This window comes from Salvia splendens, chromosome 19 (assembly GCF_004379255.2).
Source record: "Salvia splendens isolate huo1 chromosome 19, SspV2, whole genome shotgun sequence".
Taxonomy (NCBI): Eukaryota; Viridiplantae; Streptophyta; class Magnoliopsida; order Lamiales; family Lamiaceae; genus Salvia; species Salvia splendens.
The window spans coordinates 27,118,990-27,140,597 of NC_056050.1; the positions used below are offsets into that span (position 1 = coordinate 27,118,990).

General features: G+C 41.7%; 2 protein-coding genes across 6 annotated transcripts; one reads left to right on the top strand and one right to left on the bottom strand.

The window, feature by feature from the left end:
* Nucleotides 1–6,717: 6,717 nt before the first annotated feature.
* Nucleotides 6,718–11,819, top strand: LOC121779348. Of its 5 annotated transcripts, XM_042176674.1 has the most exons (14): nucleotides 6,722–6,856; nucleotides 6,950–7,069; nucleotides 7,808–8,496; nucleotides 8,609–9,187; nucleotides 9,298–9,408; nucleotides 9,516–9,578; nucleotides 9,652–9,795; nucleotides 9,905–9,997; nucleotides 10,059–10,208; nucleotides 10,275–10,447; nucleotides 10,569–10,749; nucleotides 10,822–10,944; nucleotides 11,030–11,173; nucleotides 11,271–11,819. In XM_042176674.1, exons 4-14 carry the CDS (start codon nucleotides 8,915–8,917, stop codon nucleotides 11,661–11,663), a joined length of 1,848 nt encoding a protein of 615 aa, XP_042032608.1. In that variant the 5' UTR covers nucleotides 6,722–6,856; nucleotides 6,950–7,069; nucleotides 7,808–8,496; nucleotides 8,609–8,914; the 3' UTR covers nucleotides 11,664–11,819. The 5 variants fall into 5 exon arrangements, with proteins under 5 accessions (XP_042032607.1, XP_042032611.1, XP_042032609.1 ...); XM_042176673.1 differs by having other exon boundaries at nucleotides 6,718–7,069; XM_042176676.1 differs by having other exon boundaries at nucleotides 6,723–7,069; nucleotides 10,107–10,208.
* Nucleotides 11,820–13,364: 1,545 nt separating this feature from the next.
* On the bottom strand, nucleotides 13,365–17,381 carry LOC121778455 (glycosylphosphatidylinositol anchor attachment 1 protein-like). The gene is made up of 6 exons (XM_042175812.1): nucleotides 17,184–17,381; nucleotides 17,014–17,105; nucleotides 16,464–16,563; nucleotides 14,861–15,677; nucleotides 14,577–14,701; nucleotides 13,365–14,393 (listed from the first exon to the last, which is right to left on the bottom strand). Exons 1-6 carry the CDS (start codon nucleotides 17,270–17,272, stop codon nucleotides 13,562–13,564), a joined length of 2,055 nt encoding a protein of 684 aa, XP_042031746.1. The 5' UTR covers nucleotides 17,273–17,381; the 3' UTR covers nucleotides 13,365–13,561.
* Between the last annotated feature and the right edge of the window lie 4,227 nt (nucleotides 17,382–21,608).

Genomic DNA, 21,608 nt, shown 5'->3' on the forward strand with positions numbered 1-21,608 from the left:
CAATCAATAACTCAATGAATATATTATTTTCTACAAACTTGTCTTGAGCAACAAGAATATTATCGTTCCATATTTGCTGCCCAACGGAGAACGTCCGTGGAACCGCAAATCGTGGCCTTTCCTTCGAGCACGTCGAAGGTTCGATCACCTTATCTCTCCGAGAAGTTAGCCATCCGGCCTCGTTACGGAGAACGTCTGTAACAACTGGTGCTTTCATCCCGTACTCATCCTCCATATTTTCCAAAAAAAAAAAAAAAAAAAAAAAGGAAGCCGCAGCACCACCATCACAGCCACGCCTAATCCTCCACCTTCTTCATCAATAACCTATTCACCACCAATATCCTTAACAGGAAACCCCTTGCCTGAATCCGCACGACGTCTGGTCCCATGACCCCTTGCTGCCACAGGATCCAATTCTAAGAGCTCGAGCTCGATTCTGGGCTAAATTTATTGATCAAAAGGTTATACACTCAACAGCGCTTGCGCTGCATTCGGAGGGAGAGGATCAGGAGAGAGCAGTAAAGCTAGCGGTTGAATACTGATCGGCCGCACGATGTGGCAGGAGAGAGCAGTAAAGCTTGCGCCGCACGATGTGGCAGGAACGGCCGCGATTTTCTCCACCGGGTTGGAGAAGATCTTGGCGCGATTTGACAGAATGGAACTCAGGCTGGAGAAGTTGGAAGCGGCGCGCGTTCCCGAACCTGATCCCCCCTATTTCTCGGACGAACTTGATGACGAAGGGTATCACTCCCCGCGCGACGCTTGGGAGGCAGACGACGATGTCCACCAGCCTTTCATCCACGGACGACGAGACCGTGGTGGGGATATCCGTCGTCGACGAGGCGCTGCCCGCACATTACATTGGCGCGACGACCGTCTTCCGCAGCAGAACGTTCATCGGGCGCCGTACCGCGATCGCCCCGAGCCTCGGCACCGCACGTGCTGGGACAGGCCGCGGGATCGATATGATGAGGACGCTGATGTCCACCGAGACCCATCTAGAAACTCACAACTAACTGTCAGTGTTGTCCCGCCACCACCACCCCAACGCTCGTCATCTTGCTTGAGCATGACAAGCCACTGCCGTTCAGCAGCGTCACTGCCCGTGCCCGCTGTAGCTGCTGTCCCATCTTCGAATCTGCCCCCAACAGTCCCGTCTTGCAGCCCCGACGACGACAGCGGAGAAGAGAGTGGATTGATAGATGTACTACCTCCACCAGCTATGATCTCTCCGCCGTGCAGCCCCTATATCAGCGGAGAGGAAGAAACATTGTTAGATGGCGACGAGGAGGTTGATTCCTTGGAGGAAGTGAAGAAGGTCGTCGCATCTCTCGACGCTGCTCGAATGACATCTCCCGATGTTGTTGAGAATTGTTTTAGTGAAAATGGTGGTGCTTATCTATGTGCATTAGTTGGAAATACAGTTGCACCGTCCTTTCCAATACATTTGAAGGAGATTGCCTTTATCTATGGGGATTTGCATGTTATGGAAGCTACACGTCTGAATCCTCGATCAATATCGCTCGACACCGATGCGAGGTTGATCCCTCCGCGCAATGACACGTCATGTTTGAGCATTCTTGGAAGCGTGGACAAGCTTTTCGTTTTGGCATGGAATTTTGCCGACAACATTGGGTCTCCTTTGTTGATTTTTGACAAAGGTGAAGAAGGGGGTCGTTCAGCTGTTCGGTGTGTGTTTGATCCAGGAGGAGTTGTCTCGCCAAAGTCGGCTTTCAACTCTCTTTATTGCTTCGTGGTTCCCACCTTGAGGACAAGGTGGATTTCAACCGTGGGGGAGTTGATACGATCATATCTATCATATCTTTTAGGATCTTCTAATTATTTAGTTTTCCCTTATTCACCATATCTTTCCCATATTTGTTTAGATATTTGTTTCTTGTTCATTAAGTTAGGGTAGTAGATTCTAGTATTATAAATAGGAGAGCTTGTTATCATTTTAATCAATCAATAACTCAATGAATATATTATTTTCTACAAACTTGTCTTGAGCAACAAGAATATTATCGTTCCATATTTGCTGCCCAACGGAGAACGTCCGTGGAACCGCAAATCGTGGCCTTTCCTTCGAGCACGTCGAAGGTTCGATCACCTTATCTCTCCGAGAAGTTAGCCATCCGGCCTCGTTACGGAGAACGTCTGTAACATAATGACTCATAGCATCGTGATTTATTATTAATTAAAAGGATAAAATGTTTTGCTAAATAAGATGCGCACCATCGTCAACTTAATTAGCATAGGTTGACGTTAGTTGTAAGCTCATAAAATTATCTAGTTTTTGTTACATTTTCTAGTTAATCCTCTTCCACACAACCTATACTTTGACTGTCATATACTCCGTCCGTCCCCTAAAAATCGATAAAGTTACACTATATGACACGGATTTTAATGTACAATTAGTAAAATAAGAGAGAGTTAAGAAAAAGTAAGAGAGAGGGAAAAAAGTAGTACAAGTAGTGTTAGTCGATTGTGGGATCTACGTTATTAGTAGTTTAAAACTTTCCTTATTTAGACTTTGTCTAATTTTAGGAGACGACAAAAAATATAAAAACTAGTCTATTTTTTGGATACATACACAATTCTAATCAAAATCACAACTCAGTACAACAATGTCGAATAATGCTAATATTTTTCGATCGATTTTTAACATTATGAGACCAACCAAAATTTATTTCTCTTCAATATAAGATATGGATTATAAATTGGCATTCCCAAAGAAAAACGTCATATATTTAGGTAAAAAATAAACAATTTTCCCTCCTTTTCCCCTCATATAAAAACCCAACATTCCCCTCTCATTTTGCCGCCATCGCTTCTCTTCCCTTCTCTTCATTCAAAGTTTTCCCTTTTCAATTCCTCTCAACTCACACAAACCCTTTCCCCTAAACATCCCACCTTTTCTCTCCCAAAATTCGATCTCCGATTCCTCCAATTCCACGACATGGGTTTTCCCAAAAAGCTGGAACTCACCTAGGAATCTGATGCCAAGAAATGGGTCATCGCCGGAATCGCGATCCGCGCGCCGCTGAAGCCGGTTTCCACGAACCCCAGAGACGGCGGCGGCGAGGCGGAGGAGGAGCACGACGCCGACGGCGCGTGAGTCGAGGATACCGGAGGAGTCCGCCTGCCCGCCGCCGCCGAGGAAGCGGCGCCCGGCGTCGGCGTGCTAGGTGGCGAGGGAGTTTTTTACTCCGCCGGATTTGGAGTCGGTTTTCATGCGCCGCCGTGCCGTAAGCGCCGCAAACTGATGGCTTTTTATTTTTAAGGTTGATTTGTTGGCTTAATTTGTACTCCCTCCGTCCGGCAATAGGAGTCCCGTTTTTCCATTTCGGGACGTCCGACAATCGGAGTCCCGGTTCGCTTACCATATTTAGACAATTTAATTACCCTCCCCCTTCTCACTAATTTACACAATTGCCATTAAAAAAACACCCCCATCCAACTTTAATTTCACTCTCTCACTCTTATTCTCTCACCCTCACTCACGGTCTCACTCTCCCAATCGTCGCCCTCCTCCTTCTCTCCCAATCGCCGCCCTCCTCCTCCTCTCCCAATCGCCGCTCTCTCAATTACACTCACCCCAACCCCAATTCGAGATGGCGTCGAACGGAAATTCATGGAGCGGAAGCAACGCTGCGGGAGGCGACGGAGCTCCGAAGCTATCAAAGAAATTCAGCGAGAGTTTCGTGAAGACCAAGGAAGTGACCGCCACCGGATGGTAGAAAACTAAGGTTGTGGCGGCGGTGGGGTATGCGAAGACCAAGGTAGCGGCGAAGAAAGTGAAGGAGGGGGCAACCGTCGGCGTCAATTGGATTAAACTCAAGTACAACAAAAGCAAGTTGTTCCGGAAGAAATAGGGGGAGAATTTTGCCCTAATTTTGCAGGTGGTGTTTCTAATTCGATCGATTTGTTGACTTTTCCTTGTGCTATGATTTTGTTTGAGATTTGTTGCATTAATCCAAAATTGTTGGAAATTTTAGTGTAATCATCGGTTATAATTGAATTCAGATTTGGCATTAATTGACTTTTTAAATTTTGGCAGCCATCAATTTAATTGGCTTCTTTGTCATTCCATTGCTTATGCCCTTGTTTAATTTAAAATAATTTTGGTGGGTCCCAAATTTTACTATCACACCTCATTTATTACACACTCTAACAATTTAGGTAGCTGTAGTTTTTAGTTAGTTTAGGGTGATGTATAAATAATTAAGTATGGTATGAATCTTTTTATCTTTTTGCTTCAAGATTGAAATGAAAGTTTTTGTGATGAAATTCTTTAGGTAGTTTTTGTGATCAAAGCACAATTCCATATAGTTTTGTTGCGTTGGAGTAAATGTGATATGTAAATTTTAAAATGATATTAGTAATAAATAAAAAAATACTACTATTTCCATACACCAAAAATCGACATAGTCGCGTATGACACGGGTTTTAATGTGAAATTGATAAAGTAACTGATAAGCCGTGTAAGTGGATGGTGGGGTCCACACTATTAATACTAGTAGTACTCCCTCCATCATGACTCACTTTCCTTTTCGGTTGTCCCAATCAAGATAACTCATTATAAAAAAATGAAACACTTTTATCTCTACTTTATTCTCTCTCTTACTTTACTCCCTCCACTCAATACACAAAATAAAGCTGCATAAAATCTTGTGCCACCTAAGGAAGAGGTCATCTTCCTTGGAACGGAGGGAGTACTATTTAAATGTTTAAAACTTTCCATATTTAAAAAGTAGTCGAATTTTGGTGGACGACCCAAAATGATAAAACTAGTCTATTTTTTATACACGGAGGTAGTATATTTTAGTTGGTATACAAATCCAACTTACAAATATTATCTTCTGCATAATTTCATGGATTTAAACATGAAAGATATTATGATCAATTTATCTACGTTTTTTTGTTGTATTTTGCATTTAAAGGCTCATTTGATATATACCCATAAAATGATAGGTTATTAGGTTATCACCATAGATATGGTTATCATTTTAACGCATATATATATATATATATAGGTTCATGATCAATTGAGAGTTTTTAAGCTAATTGAGAAATGAGATGCAATCTCAGCCACTCATTTTTATTAAATGAATGGTCAAGAATTTGCCACATAGAAAATATTTTTACATTAATTAATTGTGAAAGGGCAGAATAGTAATTCTATATTTTTTTTAAGATTACCGCTCACCCACCCCACATTCCCTCCACACCATCGAATTTCCCCTCAAAACCTCCCCCCTCCGCCGCCGCACCACACACCTCCACCCTTCGCCGCCGTCGATGCTCCGTAGAAAGTCGTCGAGCTCGGCGACCAGATCTCGAACCTCACCCTCGCCGACACTCAGAAGCTCGTCGAGTACCTCCAGGAAAAGCTCGGCGTCTCCGCCACCTCCTTCGCCCCCTTCGACGTGGTGATCGACGACGTGCCAAGCAACTCAAGGATCGCGACGATTAAGGTGGTTAGGGCTCTGACGAGCCTGGCGCTGAAGGAGGCGAAGAAATTGATTGAAGGATTGCCGAAGAAATTCAAGGAAAGAGTGACGAAGGAGGAGGCGGAGGAGGCGAAGAAGCAGCTCGAGGAGGCCGGCGCGAAGATCTCCATTTTAGCGCGATGCAGAGGAAATTTCGATCGACTAATTTTGTGCGGTAAATGAATTTTGATTTCTGGTCGATTTCGTCTGAATTTGGAAATAGATGAGTAGATGCAGTTCATAATCTGAATTTGTGATTCAATTGAGCTCAATTTTCTATTACAATTCCTACTGCCGAAAAATTTGTTTTGCACTGTGCTATAAACAAAAGCTGCTGTTTATTAAAGATAAACAAATTTGAATTGGTAATTTTAAAATTGAGAAATTTCATCATACGTTTGGGAATGGTAATTGAATTGTAAGAAATTCAAATAGATTTGGAATTGAAGCTCCGATTTGGAATTGAAGCTCCGCAAAAGCGTTGTTGCTTGTGTGGATCAGATCGAAGCATTTGGTGACGTTGTTGCTTGTGTGGATCAGATCGAAGCATTCGGTGAATCCTTATAAGTGTTATTTTTTAGTTGTTGACATTTTAATACGAGTTGTTGACATTTGATATTCTCGTAATTGATGTGAATTATAAGTGTTATTTTTAGTTGTTGACATTTTAATACGAGTTGTTGACATTTGATATTCTCGGTATTCAAATGTGAATTGTAAGTGTTATTTTTTAGTTGTTGACATTTGATATTCTCGGTATTCAAATGTGAATTATAAGTGTTATTTTTTAGTTGTTGACATTTTAATACGAGTTGTTGACATTTGATATTCTCGGTATTCAAATGTAAATTGTAAGTGTTATTTTTTAGTTGTTGACATTTTAATACGAGTTGTTGACATTTGATATTCTCGGTATTGATATGTGAATTGTAAGTGTTATCTTTTAGTTGTTGACATTTTAATACGAGTTGTTGACATTTGATATTCTGACTATTGAAATGAAATGACACTTATACCCCGTGTTGACATAATGTGATAGCTGTTGACATTTAGTTAATCTTGTGGATTAGTGGCTAATATTGCATCTCATTTCTCAATTTAGCTAAATAATCTCACCCTAACAGGACCCTATATATATATATATATATATATAGGGTCACACTAGTGTGATACCACCTTAAGTAAATAACAACTACCAAATGTATGTCATATGATCTTGAAATCGTGTGCTTCTAATTTAGTTAGATGGATGGCAATACTGTTTGGGAGAAATATCTAAAGAGGGTAATTGAGTCACATTGTAAAATGTCGTCCATTTTTATTTTAGGTGGGCAACGAGATTTCTGGAAATCAACAGATCTTCCGTATGATCTCTCGCTCCATCTCCCCTAATTTTCCGATCAATCATGCTTCTTATTCTAGGAATGTATTCACACTCTCTCCCTCAACTACTGAAGCAGGTGAACCCTAGTGTTGAAGCAAACAGATTCAATCTCTCTCCGGCATCAGTTATCATCGAACAACAATGTCCCGGTTGAAGAGAATGGCGGCGAAACATGTTGGGGAATCATCTGGAGGTGATTTAATGTCTATGTTTTCTGTTCTTCGTTCTTAATTTGGTGTTTTCGGTAGAACTTTGCTTCCATTGGTGTTCATTTATGCGAACTCCGAAAATGTCACATTGTTTTGGCCTATTACAGTTGAGTATCAATGGAGTTTGTCCAGTGAATCTATTACTTGTTTTGGTGATAATGAAGGTCGTGTGTTGTCTTGTTGTATTGATTTGACCAATGTATTGTTTAGATATTGGGTTTTTCCAAAAATGTCTCACTGTTTTTTCCGATTACAATTGGGTAACAATAGAGTTTGTCCAGTGAATCTATTACTTGTTTTGGTGATAATGAAGGGCGTGTGGTGTTTTGTTGTGTTGATTTGTCCAATGTATTGTTTAGATATTGTAGAAGCGAGTTCTTTGCACATTTAATTTCAAATTTCTCTTGACATTTAGCAGACACTATTGATCTCTTACCATAGTAATTGTGATGTATCTCCTCTGTTGTAGTGATGTATCTGATGGGTTGATGAACAAAGAGAAATTTTGGCCTTCATTTAAGTGATGTGTTGATGTATCTCCTCTTTTGTTGATGTATCTGCTGTGTTGATGTATATATGCTCTGTATTGATGTAAGAAAGTTTGATATCTCCCTTGTATTGATGTATCTGCTGTATTGATGTATCTCCTCTATTGTAGTGATGTGTCGTACTAGCTATGTAGATATTATAAATGTTAATGTCAATCATTGTAAACATTATAGGTACAAAGCGTAATAAAGCCTCAACTGCAATCGTTGTAAGCAATAGGATTGATGCAACTGATGATGGGGCAACGCTCCTAATCAAAAGGAATACAAGAAATTTTGTGAAGATTTTACAATGTTTGAATGAAAAACAAATAGCAGCAGTTACAGAAATGGGGTTTGGAGAACTTATACATTACAATGTTTATGCAATACCAAGAGAGTTGGCCTATTGGTTGTTAAACAATTTTGACCCAATTAAATGCAACATTGCGCTACCAGGTAGTGGGCCTGATTTGCACATAGATGAAAGTGATGTAGAATTGACATTCGGTTTTCCACGAGGTGACGTCAGAGTAGAAAGGATTGGCAGGCAGGATGATCTAACCATAATGAGTAAGATAGCAGGCGTAGTGGGTAAAAAAAGACCAAACGTTAAAGCTAGTAAGGTTGCAGAGGAGATGTTGAAGGACGTTGAAGGTGGAGCTTGGTTTAAAAAGCTTTTTCTAATTTTGTTGGAGTCTGCATTAATTGAGACGTCGGCGTGTGGCTATGTTAGGCCAAAAATATTACATTTCATCGAAGATATTACAGATTTTCGTCGTGTCAATTGGTGTGGGTATATGATTTCCGTTCTGCTTAAAATGCATAGACATTGGAAAGAACACAAAACAGCAACATTTAGTGGTCCAATTGTTTTTTTGGTGGTAAGCTCCCAAATTAAATTCAGTATTTTCTTGTGTTGACATGCGCATACTGTTGTGTTGATTATAACCTCATATTGTGTTGATGTTATATACTTTAATTATATTTTGTCAGTGTTGCTATGTTGATCGAATTGTCCATGGCCAACGACCTGTGCCACGTTGCTATCCTACGGTCAAAGGATGGACTGAAGGTCTTTTGAAAGAGCGGCATGAAGCAGAAAAAAAGGACGGGTCTTATGGCAAGGGATATTTAGATCAACAGTTTGACAAACGTCAAGACAAGTCTAGGGCTGAATTCGTTGACGGTGGTTTAAGCGAACGACAGAGTGGAAAATAACCAACTGATTATCCGAGAAATACGACACACCTATCTGGGACAAATGGTACCATTAAGGTGGCTGATGCTGTGATCAATCTAATGCAAGTACTGAAGGATACTCCTGTAGAAATACGAAGTTCAGACTATTTCAAAATGATGTGGGACATGATGAGGAGGGCATTCGGTATAGCTGATACCACAATTGAACAAAACACAAATCCAGTGGGCACCCTCACACAATCAATGTCACAGGAAGAGTGTCATGGTAGTCAATGGTCCGAGACATTGGATGCGCTCTTGAAGGGGGCTCAGGAGTTGTTAGACAAAAGACATGAGTTCCCAAGTTTTAGTTTGGGCATGGGGTTCACACAAGTAAGTGTAGTGTTTGTCTGTCTAAAAATATACTTTTGCTAATGCTTGTAACATTAAGCAGCATTCAGGTTGATATTGATTAATATATGGTGTTTTTGATGAATTGTAAGGATTTATATGCCAGAGCTGACGTTGGTGGTGGCAATGGAGGCCTCGGGGCTGTAAACGAAGTTCTTATTCATGAGAAACACAAAACTGATGACGTGGTAATAGATGCAATGGTTAGTAATTTTAATATCATGGCAGTATCAGTACAACATCAATGCAATTAGTTCGTATAAAAAATTATAAAGTTGAATTGATGTTGAAAACATTTCACATCTTTAAGGGGGGATGGTCTGACATTGACATTGAAGAGCATCACCTACTTGTTGCAAGCCTAGCTGACTATGTAAGTATAATTAGGAGACTTACTAAAAGCAAAAAAAAGTTTTAACGTATATGTGTTGACAAATGATGTTTAGGAATGTAATATGGAACCGGATATGACTGTTGGGAACAATGGTGCTGAGGTCATCGCAAAAGGTGTTGCAAATCATACTCCAAGTACAATGGCTGGTGGTGTGCATACTATACCAAAAGTGAATAAATCGGACGACATAAGCTTGGTAGGACGTATTACACATAGCAGTCTACGTTTTCGTACTGTGTTGAAGTGTTATACTATATTGATATGCAATATTTATTTTGTTGATGTTGTCGGCAACATCCGTGTAGGACGAGTCTTGGTGTCATGAGAAGGGAACAAGTGTTGAGATTGCCAACGCAATTAAATTGACAAATTCAATTGTCCAGGACATAGCAAGAGAGGTAATACAACATAGTAGAAGTTAAGTTTACAATGTTTCGTTATTTTGTTAAACTTCAACAGCTCGAGCACGACCACACAGACTCGATTATATGTTCGGAACATCAACAGGCTTTGATTGTCGAGAAAGGGAAAGAAAAGGCACATGGACCAACTTTGGAAGTATCAGAATATCAAGATAGACACCAGACAACAGACAAGATTGCAATTGAGGTTAAAGATATTAAAAATTAATTTCTCTAAAGTTCTTATTTTCTGATTATAAATCCTTGAACTCAGGCGCCTCCAATATCTGAAGAGCTGGTGCGAGGGGTTCAGAAGCGTGCTACGAAGCGTAAGGGTCCAGCTTTGTGCTCACCTTACAATGAAAGGGCTGTACCGATTACGATAAAACTGAGTAGCGAAGAAAGAGACATGTACTACTGGTTGGTGTGGACTCAAGGAGAAAATGAGTAAGATAATTTCGCATTTACATTTACATCTCGTCCTATTGACATAGTTTTCTATTTATGTTGACATTTGAGTTTTTGTTGTTGATTTATTGATTTACTAAATTTACTGGCTCGTATACAGCAACATGGAGGTTTACTTCGACGACATCGTCCTACTAACAAAGATACAGATGCTCTCAATGAAACCTCATAGCCATGTTTTTGAGAAGGTGGTTGACGCCTGGTCGTCATACTTGAATAACATGGAATTTTATCGAGCACCGTCGTCACCGTCACGGGTGTTCATGACCACTTTCCCATGTGTATGTGAACCACTATGCTAACAGTAAAACCAAACTAATCTATAAAGTTGCTGAAATACATATTAATTGCAGTTGCACAGTTTCCTGAATCATACTCGCGATTGGGATCGTACTGCTGGATTTCATGATTTCTGCCAAAGTGTTGATTCTCATGTCCAGAATCTCACACATTTCAATTGGAATGTGATCGATATGGTAAATACCTTTTAAGTCAATACTTATTTAGCTTTTCTTCAATATCTATCGCCTTTAGTTAATCCATCTGCCCCTTGTATATTAGGTGCTTTTTCCTATGTACTCCAGACGACATTATTACCTTATTAGTTTTGGACTGAAGACTGGAAAAATGGACATAATTGACAGCTGCCCCCCATCCAATGGATTGAAAGATCGTAGCAAGTATGGTGACGACATTGAGTTACTGGTATGTACATTCATTGATGTATTGATATTTTGTAGCATATTTATAGATATCAATCATCAATTCAGTATAACAGTGAAGTCCTTTTATTCTTTTGCAGCAATATTTTTTTAGTTCATATCTTGAGGGTAAGAAACATAAAATGCTAGCAAAAATAATCAAAGGGTGCGAAATTCGGATCATAAATATGCCGTGGCAAGGTACCGGAGGCAAGGATGATGATGCTATATTCTTAATGCGGCACATGGAAACATATATGGGCCAAAAGGTGAAGGATTGGCATATGGGGCTTGCAAACATATCTATGAAGAATCTGCAGAATATGCGCGGTAAATACTGCAAGGCTTTGCTGACGACAGACTTCAATTACCATTCTGTTGACATTAAGGATTGTGCGAAGAAATATTTCAAGGATAATAAAGAGAAGAGGACCAAGATAGTTAAGTTTAAGGCAGATTTGATGTGCAAGAAGCCTAAGCGAAAGTTGATTTAATTATATTAGTTGTCCAGTGTGTTTGATCTTCTAGATCATTTGTTTTGAATTCTAGATGGTGTTTTTGGCTGTTATTATGAAGATGATGTTTTCTGTTGTTATTTTCCGGATGATGTGTTTTACAGGATGATTATTATATGTAGCTTTTTTAAGGAATTTGTGTCTACATTGTGTACTGTTAATATAGCAGCACGTCATTTTTTATGCTCCATGCAACAATTCATACTTTATTGGGAATAATGTCAATGGTCATATTTTATTCGAAGTGCATTGATAATTATAAAAAATTAAATTGATACTTAAAGTGAATAACATTGATTTACAAACAACTAAAAAAGCCATAGATATGTTGATAGTTTTGCAGTTAAATTAATCTTGAACAATATTGGTGTTCAGAGTGCACAAGAAAATTATTGGAAACGACAAAATAGTTCTACAGATCCATAAAACAAGACATGATATTTGAACTGGGTTGGATTGATATTTGCACAAGACTGGATTGATTTTGGCATTGAACAATTTTGATGTACATACAAGTAAAAAAAGAGTGTAGATATTTGAACATTTTTGCAATGAAGTTTATACTGAACAATGTTGATGTATAAACAACACAAAATAGCAGTTAGATATTTGCACATTTTTGCTTTGAAATTTGAACTGGGTTGGATTGATATTTGCATTTAACAACATTGATGCAACATACGAGTCAAAAAAGAGTTTAGATATTTGCACATTTTTGCATTGAACTGTATATTGAACAACACAATTGACCAAATAGCAGTTAAACTCTATAATTGAAAATAGAGGCAACCAAACAAACAATATGAGTACTTGTTGAAAAATCCAAAGAAGCAATAAACTAAAAAAATATCCAATGAACTGTATAAAAAAGACGAGTCGAATAGAAAAATGGGGCAACAAAATCAAGGAAAAATTTAAATAAAAATCCTTAACATTGTCACTTGCTTTTGTTTTTCTCTTTCTCTTTGCCACAGTTTCTTGAATCATGCCTCACTAGTTCGCGGCATTTCTTGCAACGTCGCAGAGGTTTATGCATTTGCCTGATAACCGCTTCTTTCCTTGACACCTTCCGGCTTCCAGAACCCTTGGTATGCACAGTATCAGGTGGGCGAACATTGATAGCATCCGGTATTGGATCACCAAATACATTTTCAATCCTCTTTCCCTTATCCAAAGAAGGCACTTCTAACCCTTCATCACCAAACAGTTCAAGACCAAGCCTCTCCATTCCAGTTATGAGTGCATTGACATCATTGATGTGGGACTCTGCCTTTTGAGCTAAACGGTAATATGTTTTGTGCATCTTGGTGATTGCACGAGAAGAGAGATGAATACACGAGAAGAGAGATGAATGTGATGAAATTTCTGTGTAGGAATATGAGTTGTATTTGTAGGTAGACCTCTAATATTAGTGAATTAATGGAGACAGATCATGTATCATAATTAAAATGGAAAGGAAGAGGCAATCATGTGATTTAGTAACAGTCAATTATATAGATTTACATAATTATCCTTGTCTGATTTTTTCTTAATTTTAAATATTTAGTAATTATTAGTTTGTATCAATTTAAGGCCATGAGATCACCCATATCAAACGGCCATCAAGATGGTATTAGTTATTTCACTAAATAGTTAGTATTTGAACATGAACCTATATATATATATATATATAGAGACAAGTTGAAAAAACAAGCAACGTGGACTTGTGCTTCCATCTGTTCCCTTGTCTGAATGTTAGAAAAAAGAGCAACTCCCTTTGCTGCTACAACTGCCAAAGCTACTAAACAAAGTATCCAACCAAGTAAGACAAGAAGCAAAACAAACGTCTACCGTGTTGATATCTACAACGAGGGAGGATCGTACAAGTTCGTGACAGCTCAACGACGATGTAGTAAAATGTGAATACAGAGAACCCAGCAGGGGAGATGAACCATGCAAATGTAGATGTAAGTAGCACTGTTCCATTCCCTGAGGGATTCGATCCAATTCCAGAAGTCGTCTAATCTAACTCCGTCAAAACTGGATAATGCACCTTTCGACAAAAGAAATGCAGCTGGAGGGAATCCAACGAATACTAATAACACGTTACAGGCTCCACGGGCAACTGTCTTTGCGGTTTTGGCTGTCGCATCAATCCTCAAGGGTACAGCCATCAAACACATGGGAACCAGCAACAGGGCTCCGATTTCTGCTGTTGCGTAATTTATGACAGACATGAGACAGAGTCCTATAAAAGCAGCAGCAACAGTCACGGCCTTAAGGAGAGTCCATTCACTGGTTTGCAGTTGGCTTGCACAAGAAAAGGGTAAAGAACTGGATGCTGCACGTGTGAAGAAGAGCAAAACTGCTGAAGACGCGATCCACGTTAATAGGCTGATTAATGGTGAGGAATCGGGAAATTGGCGGAGAAAATAAGGAATTATTGTTACAATTGCACCCCATAAATGGACAATGAGGACAGTTTTCGCGGTGTAAAGCCAGTTCCATGCTGGAGAAGTTGGGATTGATTCACCAGGAGACTTTGATTTACTGGCATCGGAAAAGAGGGCAGCAGCAACCAATGGAAGAGGCGCGATGAGCAATGCAAAGGCAATCATGTATGTCCCGACTGAAACGAACCTACTCGGAGATGTCATGAGATACAGAAAAAAGGACTGATGAAACTTCTCGAGAAGGTTATTCACAGACCTTATGACTCCTTCAACCAACCTGTAAAGAAGGTGAACTCGCCTCAGTGGAGGAACAAAATTTACAAATAAATGAATAAACGTTTATGAGAAATAAATACAGCAAATAGCACAAGAAATTGGAAAAGAGCATTAGCGTCAGGCTGATGAATCACTAGCATTTCTTGGTTCTACAATATTTGGGGACGGAGGAGCACGCGCTGACCTGCCAACATGCAAAAGGAAAAGAACCCTCTGACTTGACGAGAACCTTGGTGAGAATTCCAAAGTAATAGCATCGACTTGATAATCACGGAAGGCTCCATGTGGACCGGTTGGAATACCTAAAGCCTGATATAAAAGGAAGTTGTGAGAGTTAAAACATAGAAATTAATCCTCAAAGTCCATTTGTAAGAACTGTTTCCGATGAGAATATAGAAGAGTGGTTAACAAATCGTACTTCATGTAAATTGTAATGGTATCCGGTATCCATGAAACTAAAGCAACTACCTGATTGTAAAGGGAACTGGCAAGAGTTGTGCAGCCTTCAACATAGTCGGAAGCAGGGATGCCAAATTTCCATCCAGGGTTTAAGCTTTTAGCAACCTTGCCGATCAATTCCTGTAGTTCACCAAGGCTGTACAGCCACCATGAATCAAGCAGCGACCAAATTTTCTCCACCCTCACTTGCAATCCTTGTCCATGCACAGCCAAATAATTGACAATATTGATGAGGTCCAGATTTGGCATCTGCCCATTAGAAGCTTCAGCATATATCTTGAGACCATCCTTCTCAAATCCCGTGCTGCTATCAGCAACTTTAATGACAAGTGCAGCTGCCATTGTGCCAGCACGTCGAAATCCATTAGAAACCCCATCTCTCTTTACAGAAGTCACTTCATGCTCCAAGTCGCCACTTGATAGAGTATAATAATCTCTCAGCCATGCAGCAACTGCAGCATGTTCCCCGTGTCTTGAATCAGCAGCAAGCCATATAATATCTTTAGCAAGCCAACTAACTCGAGAAAGAAGAGTGAAAACTGAGTATGCAACACCAAGAGATAATGCTTCGCTCGTAGTGGGCTTGACAGAATTATAAGGTGTTACAATAATAATAGCTTCCTTCCCATCGCCACGTGGAGCTCTTACTATTCCAACCGTATTAACCCCATAAGATGTAGAACTGTAGTTATCTTGGACCATACCAGCATCAGGGCCCACAAAGAACTGCAGGGGGTGAAAACTATCAGATAGTGGCTGGAACTTGTGATAATTAACTTCACCACCTGATTCAATTATGTGCTTTGCTATCATCTCTGGAATTTCACTGCATGCAAATTTACAAGGCATAAATAAAGAAGTGGACAAATTTCAAGAGCCCAAACTTACAAATGCAGGAGGAGTTAGCCCAACAAATTGTTGAAGGCAACAACAATATACTTTTTCAACTAGCATATATGCTCCAGACAAGACCAAATATCGTTCAATTATATTATGCAGATATTTTCTGTCGTTAAACATACAGAACCTTGTGATGCAAACTACACAAAAAATCGGCCTCTCCATTAGTGTATCTCAATATAGTTTTACATGTTGAGGAATGCATCAGTCCTCAAATGCCAATCAAAGGAGAATCTAGTTATGATTTCTGAAGCCTTGATGATTTATTGCAGACACGAACTACATTCAGAATTCAATTGTGTACAAGCCGATTTTTTTCCCTATTAAAGTTTTTGCCATCATATATAGACCACCTAAGTTCCTAACCACCATAATGAACCAATGCTACCGCCATCGCTCTATTCCTAACTATCTAAAAAACAAGTAATGCTATTTGGAGAGGGTGAAGGTATAGGTGCCATAGAGGAGCAATACTTGAGGAAGTGATGACATGGTGAGCATATTCGATGTCACAAGAGGGGGGAAGGCATGTGACAGTGGTGTTGGCAATTCAACTAGGATGGCATAGCATGGCAATTGAATGCATAATAAGCACACACTTTTGTAATATATTCAAACAGAGAAATTATACAGTAAAAGCATATTAGACAAATAAGTAAGTATATAACACTGAAGCATCTGCACAGAGACAGCCTTGAAAGAAAATGCCTACATGCCGCTGTTGATAGACATTGAACTTATACTCATTATCTTGTTTACAAACACATGCCCATCTGAAGCATCATCAGTAGAGAGCATAGCACTTGCAGAACCTACGAATCGACAGAGCAAAAAAAGGGAGGAACAATATCATCAGTTATAAAAATGAATGTAATAGACCGGGTCTTATTTGATGTAACTATCGATAGTTTCCAATTGCAAACTAGCAAAAATTTGCACAAGTTCAAACATAAAACTCAAGCAAAGTATATAACATAAACCACACCTACCAACGAAAACTCAAAAACCTTGATTTCAACAAATTGAATGTATTCTCTCATATAGCTAAGGATCAACACTCAAATTCAACAGAGGATTAGAGGTAACACAAATCCAGTAGAAAATATATACACAATCGTACAAACAAGTGATTTCAGTACAGATCACAAACAAATCCACAGCAAGTAAGCCGTGTATCCGCTACAAATTTTTCACAAGCAACAGCTCATCAAATTATTCCACAAATGACCACATTATAAAACAAAAATCGTGGTAAAACCTACCAGGCATCAAAGCATTCTCCGAGATGTAAGTGTTCTTCGCGAGAACAGGCAAAAGCAGAAGCGCTAGAACTCCAGCTATGCAGCATACGATACTGAAAATTTCGATTGCAGATCAGTTTTAAGTTTCAAATTAATCCTAAGATGATTCTCGAAATCTGCAGAGAAGATACCTGACGAAAAGACTGTGAGAAATGAGAAAGAGGCCGATGCGGATGATTGGTCGCGGCTTCGGTTTGACGACAGCTGAAACTTCCGTCATCGCTTTCCTCTTTCGCTGCCCTTTGACACTCTGTGCAGCGATTTGATTTCAAATTAACAAGTTTCCTTTTTGGGTATAGATTTAGCTGAATCGGAACTCCCGGTTCGACCGGGAACAGATTAGGTGGTTCTGATATTGAAACTGAAACTATTTCTCAAGGGTTGAATCCGTATACGAGTACTGATTCACCCTTGAGAGCATCTCTGATGGCGGCGAGCGGACAGGCTAGTCGATTCTCGACGCTGGCCGGTCTGCTCGCCGAACCATTGGAACCGGCGAGCGCCATTTCGGCGAAAAAATCGGCGATCCGACGCCGATTTTCGGGCGCTGGCCGATCCGCTCACCGGTCGGCTGGTCGTCATCGCAGGCTCTTGATCGGCGAGCGATCGGCCAGCTCAATTTTTTTTATTTTTTGAAACACTATATATACGCGATTTGAACGTCATTTTCATTCGCACCACTTGTTTTAACGAGTTTTCTATCCATCTTAATTTCTGTACAAGAGCAACAACGTGAAATGAGTAACGCGGGTGGTAGTAGTGGTGGTGATGCTGAGGAGTACGAACGGCAAATGAACGAAGAGTTGGAGGCCTATACGTCCCGTGATAGGGACCTGGAGAGGTCGCCGCCACGAGCCGTCGACGACCAACCGAACCATGACGTGGACGACGGGGAACGTGAGAAGGAGATAGCTCCGAGCAAGCCAAGGGGACGTGCAGCGAGTACAACCCGCGGAAGGAACGACCGGCCCAAACGTGTGACGTCAAGACCGGCCCGTTTCAAAGATTACATGCCATATTAGAGATAGAGATGGAACTTTAAGCATATACTCTTTTGATTTTATTTCCTTTTGAACGTGGTTTAATTAGGGTAGATTTTGATAAATCTTTTCGGGTTTTCTTCTTGATTCTTTCCCGAATCGTAGAGTCGAATCAAGCAGGGTTGCGATCCTATAAATAATAGGATCCATTAGAGAGTCATTATCTCGAGAATTAAGCAATAAAAAGGCCTTCTTCTCGAAAACCCTATTTTCTCACAAACCCTAGCGCGGCTTGGGTGTTGTTTCATTATTCTTGCTCGTTTCCAACAGGTGCTCGCTGCTCGATAGGCTCTCAAGGCCTATCATCTGGTGCCTTCATTGAGCTCTCATCCTTTCCCCCTTAATCGACTCCATGGCGACTATCGACCCCACAACAGGCCGGCCTCCACCACCGCCGCCGGGGCCGCCGCTGAATAACGCGGAACTCACGGAGGAACTCTTCGACATGCGCTCACGGTATGCTGGCCAAGACAAGAAGCTGTCACAGATCCAATTCGATCTTGAGGTATACATGCACAAGCAAGACGCCCAAACTCGGAAAATCGAGGAGAGTTTGGCGTTTCTCATCACCGCGTCACAACGCACACCGAAGGAACTGCTCGATCCCAGATCAGCGCCTACAAGGCGTTGGGCGCTCCCCAAATCCGTCGTCGTTCCTCCGTCCGGCGTCGAGGCTGAACCCCCGCCCAAAATCAAACCAGAGCCACCCCGATTTAACGGCGACAACGCAACGGATTGGATTCGCAAGATCCAACGTTACTTTAATCACCATTTTACTCCATTGGCGGATCGTATATATCTATCTTCGTATTTGTTCGACCACCCGGCATCTAGTTGGCTAACTTATTGGGAGGATAATTGTCAAGGCAAAAGTTGGGATGATTTTTTGATGGCCATCAAGCATCGATTCGACCCGGACCTTTATGTTGATTATGTGGGTCGCTTGGCCACACTCCGTCAAACCACGACTGTGGACGCATACCAAACCGAGTTCGAGAACATTATGCAGAAGGTTTCGAACGTCGGCGAAGAGACCCTCACGTCTCTCTTCATCGCTGGCCTCCAGGATTCCGTCAAACAGGAGTTGTTGACGCGCCGACCTCTGTCGCTCAACGAGACTTTTGCTCTGGCCCAACAATTGGCGGCATGCCAGAATATTACGACTCCCCGCATCTCCCAGCCTCGGTCGACCTGGTCCGGTCAGGAGAACCGCTCCAGACCCGCCGCTCCAGCCCTGGTCGTCCAGCAGCAACGCCCGCCGCCTCCACAACTAAAGCCGGGCGTCCCCATCGTCAAGGTCTCTGCAGCCGAGCGGGCGGACCGAGCCCGTCGGGGGCTGTGTTATTGGTGCCCGGAGAAATACACTCGGGAGCACGTCTCTAGCAAAAAGTTTTATGCATTGATGGGAGAAGACGACGAGGAGGATGCACCGTTTCCGGAAGAGCCAGATACAGGAGACGAGGGCGAAAATATGGTCATTACCGGGGATGTCTCGAGTATTCATGTCATCGGGCCTCAGATTAAGCCACGTGCTATCCACTTGATGGGCCGCATTAATGGATACGAGGTGTCTGTACTGATAGACGGTGGCAGTACCCACAATTTCATCCAGCCCACCGTTGCAGAAAAGCTAAGTCTTCCTGTTCATCCTATAAGCCCATTCCGTGTTTTTGTTGGCAACGGCGAGTCGTTGCGTTGCTCGTATGCCTGTTTGCAAACTCATATATCTCTTCAGGGGAATCAATTCGATATAGATCTATTTATACTGCAGGTGAAGGGTCCGGACGTTATTTTGGGTGTGCAATGGCTGCAAGAACTAGGAGACGTCACCAAAAATTATCGCGATTTGACGATGAGGTTTAACTGGGCAGATCACGCAGTCTTTCTGCGGGGCGACGGGGCCAATCCTCGACAGATCTCCTATAACAATCTATTTGCATTGGTGGGTCAGGAACCGGATTGTGAAATCTTCGAGCTAGTTGCAACAGGGCCAACAACCACACTGCATGAACCACTAGCCAACGCACCAGCCACGGACCCCGTCATCAACAGGGTGTTGGAATCTTTTGATTCCATTTTCTCCGTCCCTACTTCACTACCGCCTCCGCGTCAATGGGACCATAAGATACACCTCCCAGAGGGAACACGGCCAATTAATGTGAAGCCGTATCGATACCCGTATTTTCAAAAAACGGAGATCGAGCGCCAGGTCAAGGAGATGCTAGCGCAGGGGGTCGTTCAGCACAACACTAGTCCTTTTTCTTCGCCCGTCTTATTAGTAAGGAAAAAGGATGGTACATTCCGTTTTTGTGTTGATTATCGTGCTTTGAATGCAGCAACTACGCCGGATCACTTCCCTATTCCAACAGCGGATGAGCTATTTGATGAACTAAGCCAAGCCCGGATATTCTCAAAGCTCGACCTCCGTTCAGGGTACCATCAGATTCGGATGCACACTGCGGACATCCACAAGACAGCCTTTCGGACGCATGACGGTCATTATGAGTTCTTGGTGATGCCCTTCGGTTTGACAAACGCACCCTCTACATTTCAGGCTGCTATGAACAGTATTTTTAGACCTCATCTGCGCAAATTTGTTATTGTGTTTTTCGATGACATCTTGGTATATAGTGCTTCTATGGCAGATCATGCGGCTCACTTGGAACAGGTTTTATCCATCTTAGCCTCGAATTGCTTCTATATAAAGCCGTCCAAATGTTCCTTTGGAGTTGACACTATAGACTACCTGGGACATATTATATCGGCGGGGGAACTTCGGGCAGACCCGACGAAGATTGAGGCGATGTCTTCTTGGCCGACCCCTACTGCAGTGAAGCAGCTACGCGGATTTTTGGGACTGACGGGCTACTACCGTCGTTTTGTAAAGGACTACTCTATTATTGCTGCCCCGCTGACGGATCTATTGAAAAAAGAGGCTTTTGCATGGACACCAGACGCGACGGCAAGCTTCGATGCCCTTAAAGCCGCCATGGTCGCTGCTCCGGTTCTACGCCTGCCTAACTTTGAGGTTCCCTTTACCATTGAGACGGACGCATCCGACTTCGGCATCGGTGCGGTGTTGTTACAAAATGGCCACCCTTTGGCATATTTTAGCAAGAAGATAGGCCCACGACGGCGTATGGCTTCCACTTACCACAAAGAATTATATGCGATTGTTGAAGCGGTGCATAAGTGGCGCCAATATCTACTTGGACGTGAGTTCATTATCCGTAGCGATCAACAATTCTATCTGCGGAAGTTAATGGGTTTTAATTTCAAGATTGAGTATAAGTCCGGCGCTTCGAACCGCGTCGCCGACGCCCTTTCACGACGCGAACATGATGAATTGGAGGAGCGGACTTTATTTGTCTTGCTCTCCCACCCTATTCCGGAATTGATGGTTCGCATAAGGCAAGACAACCAAGTTCTGCCCGCCTTGCTAGAACTCCACGCGGCGGTCACGGCAGGAACGGCGCCGGCACACATCTCGGCCCACGATGGCTTGCTATACTTCAA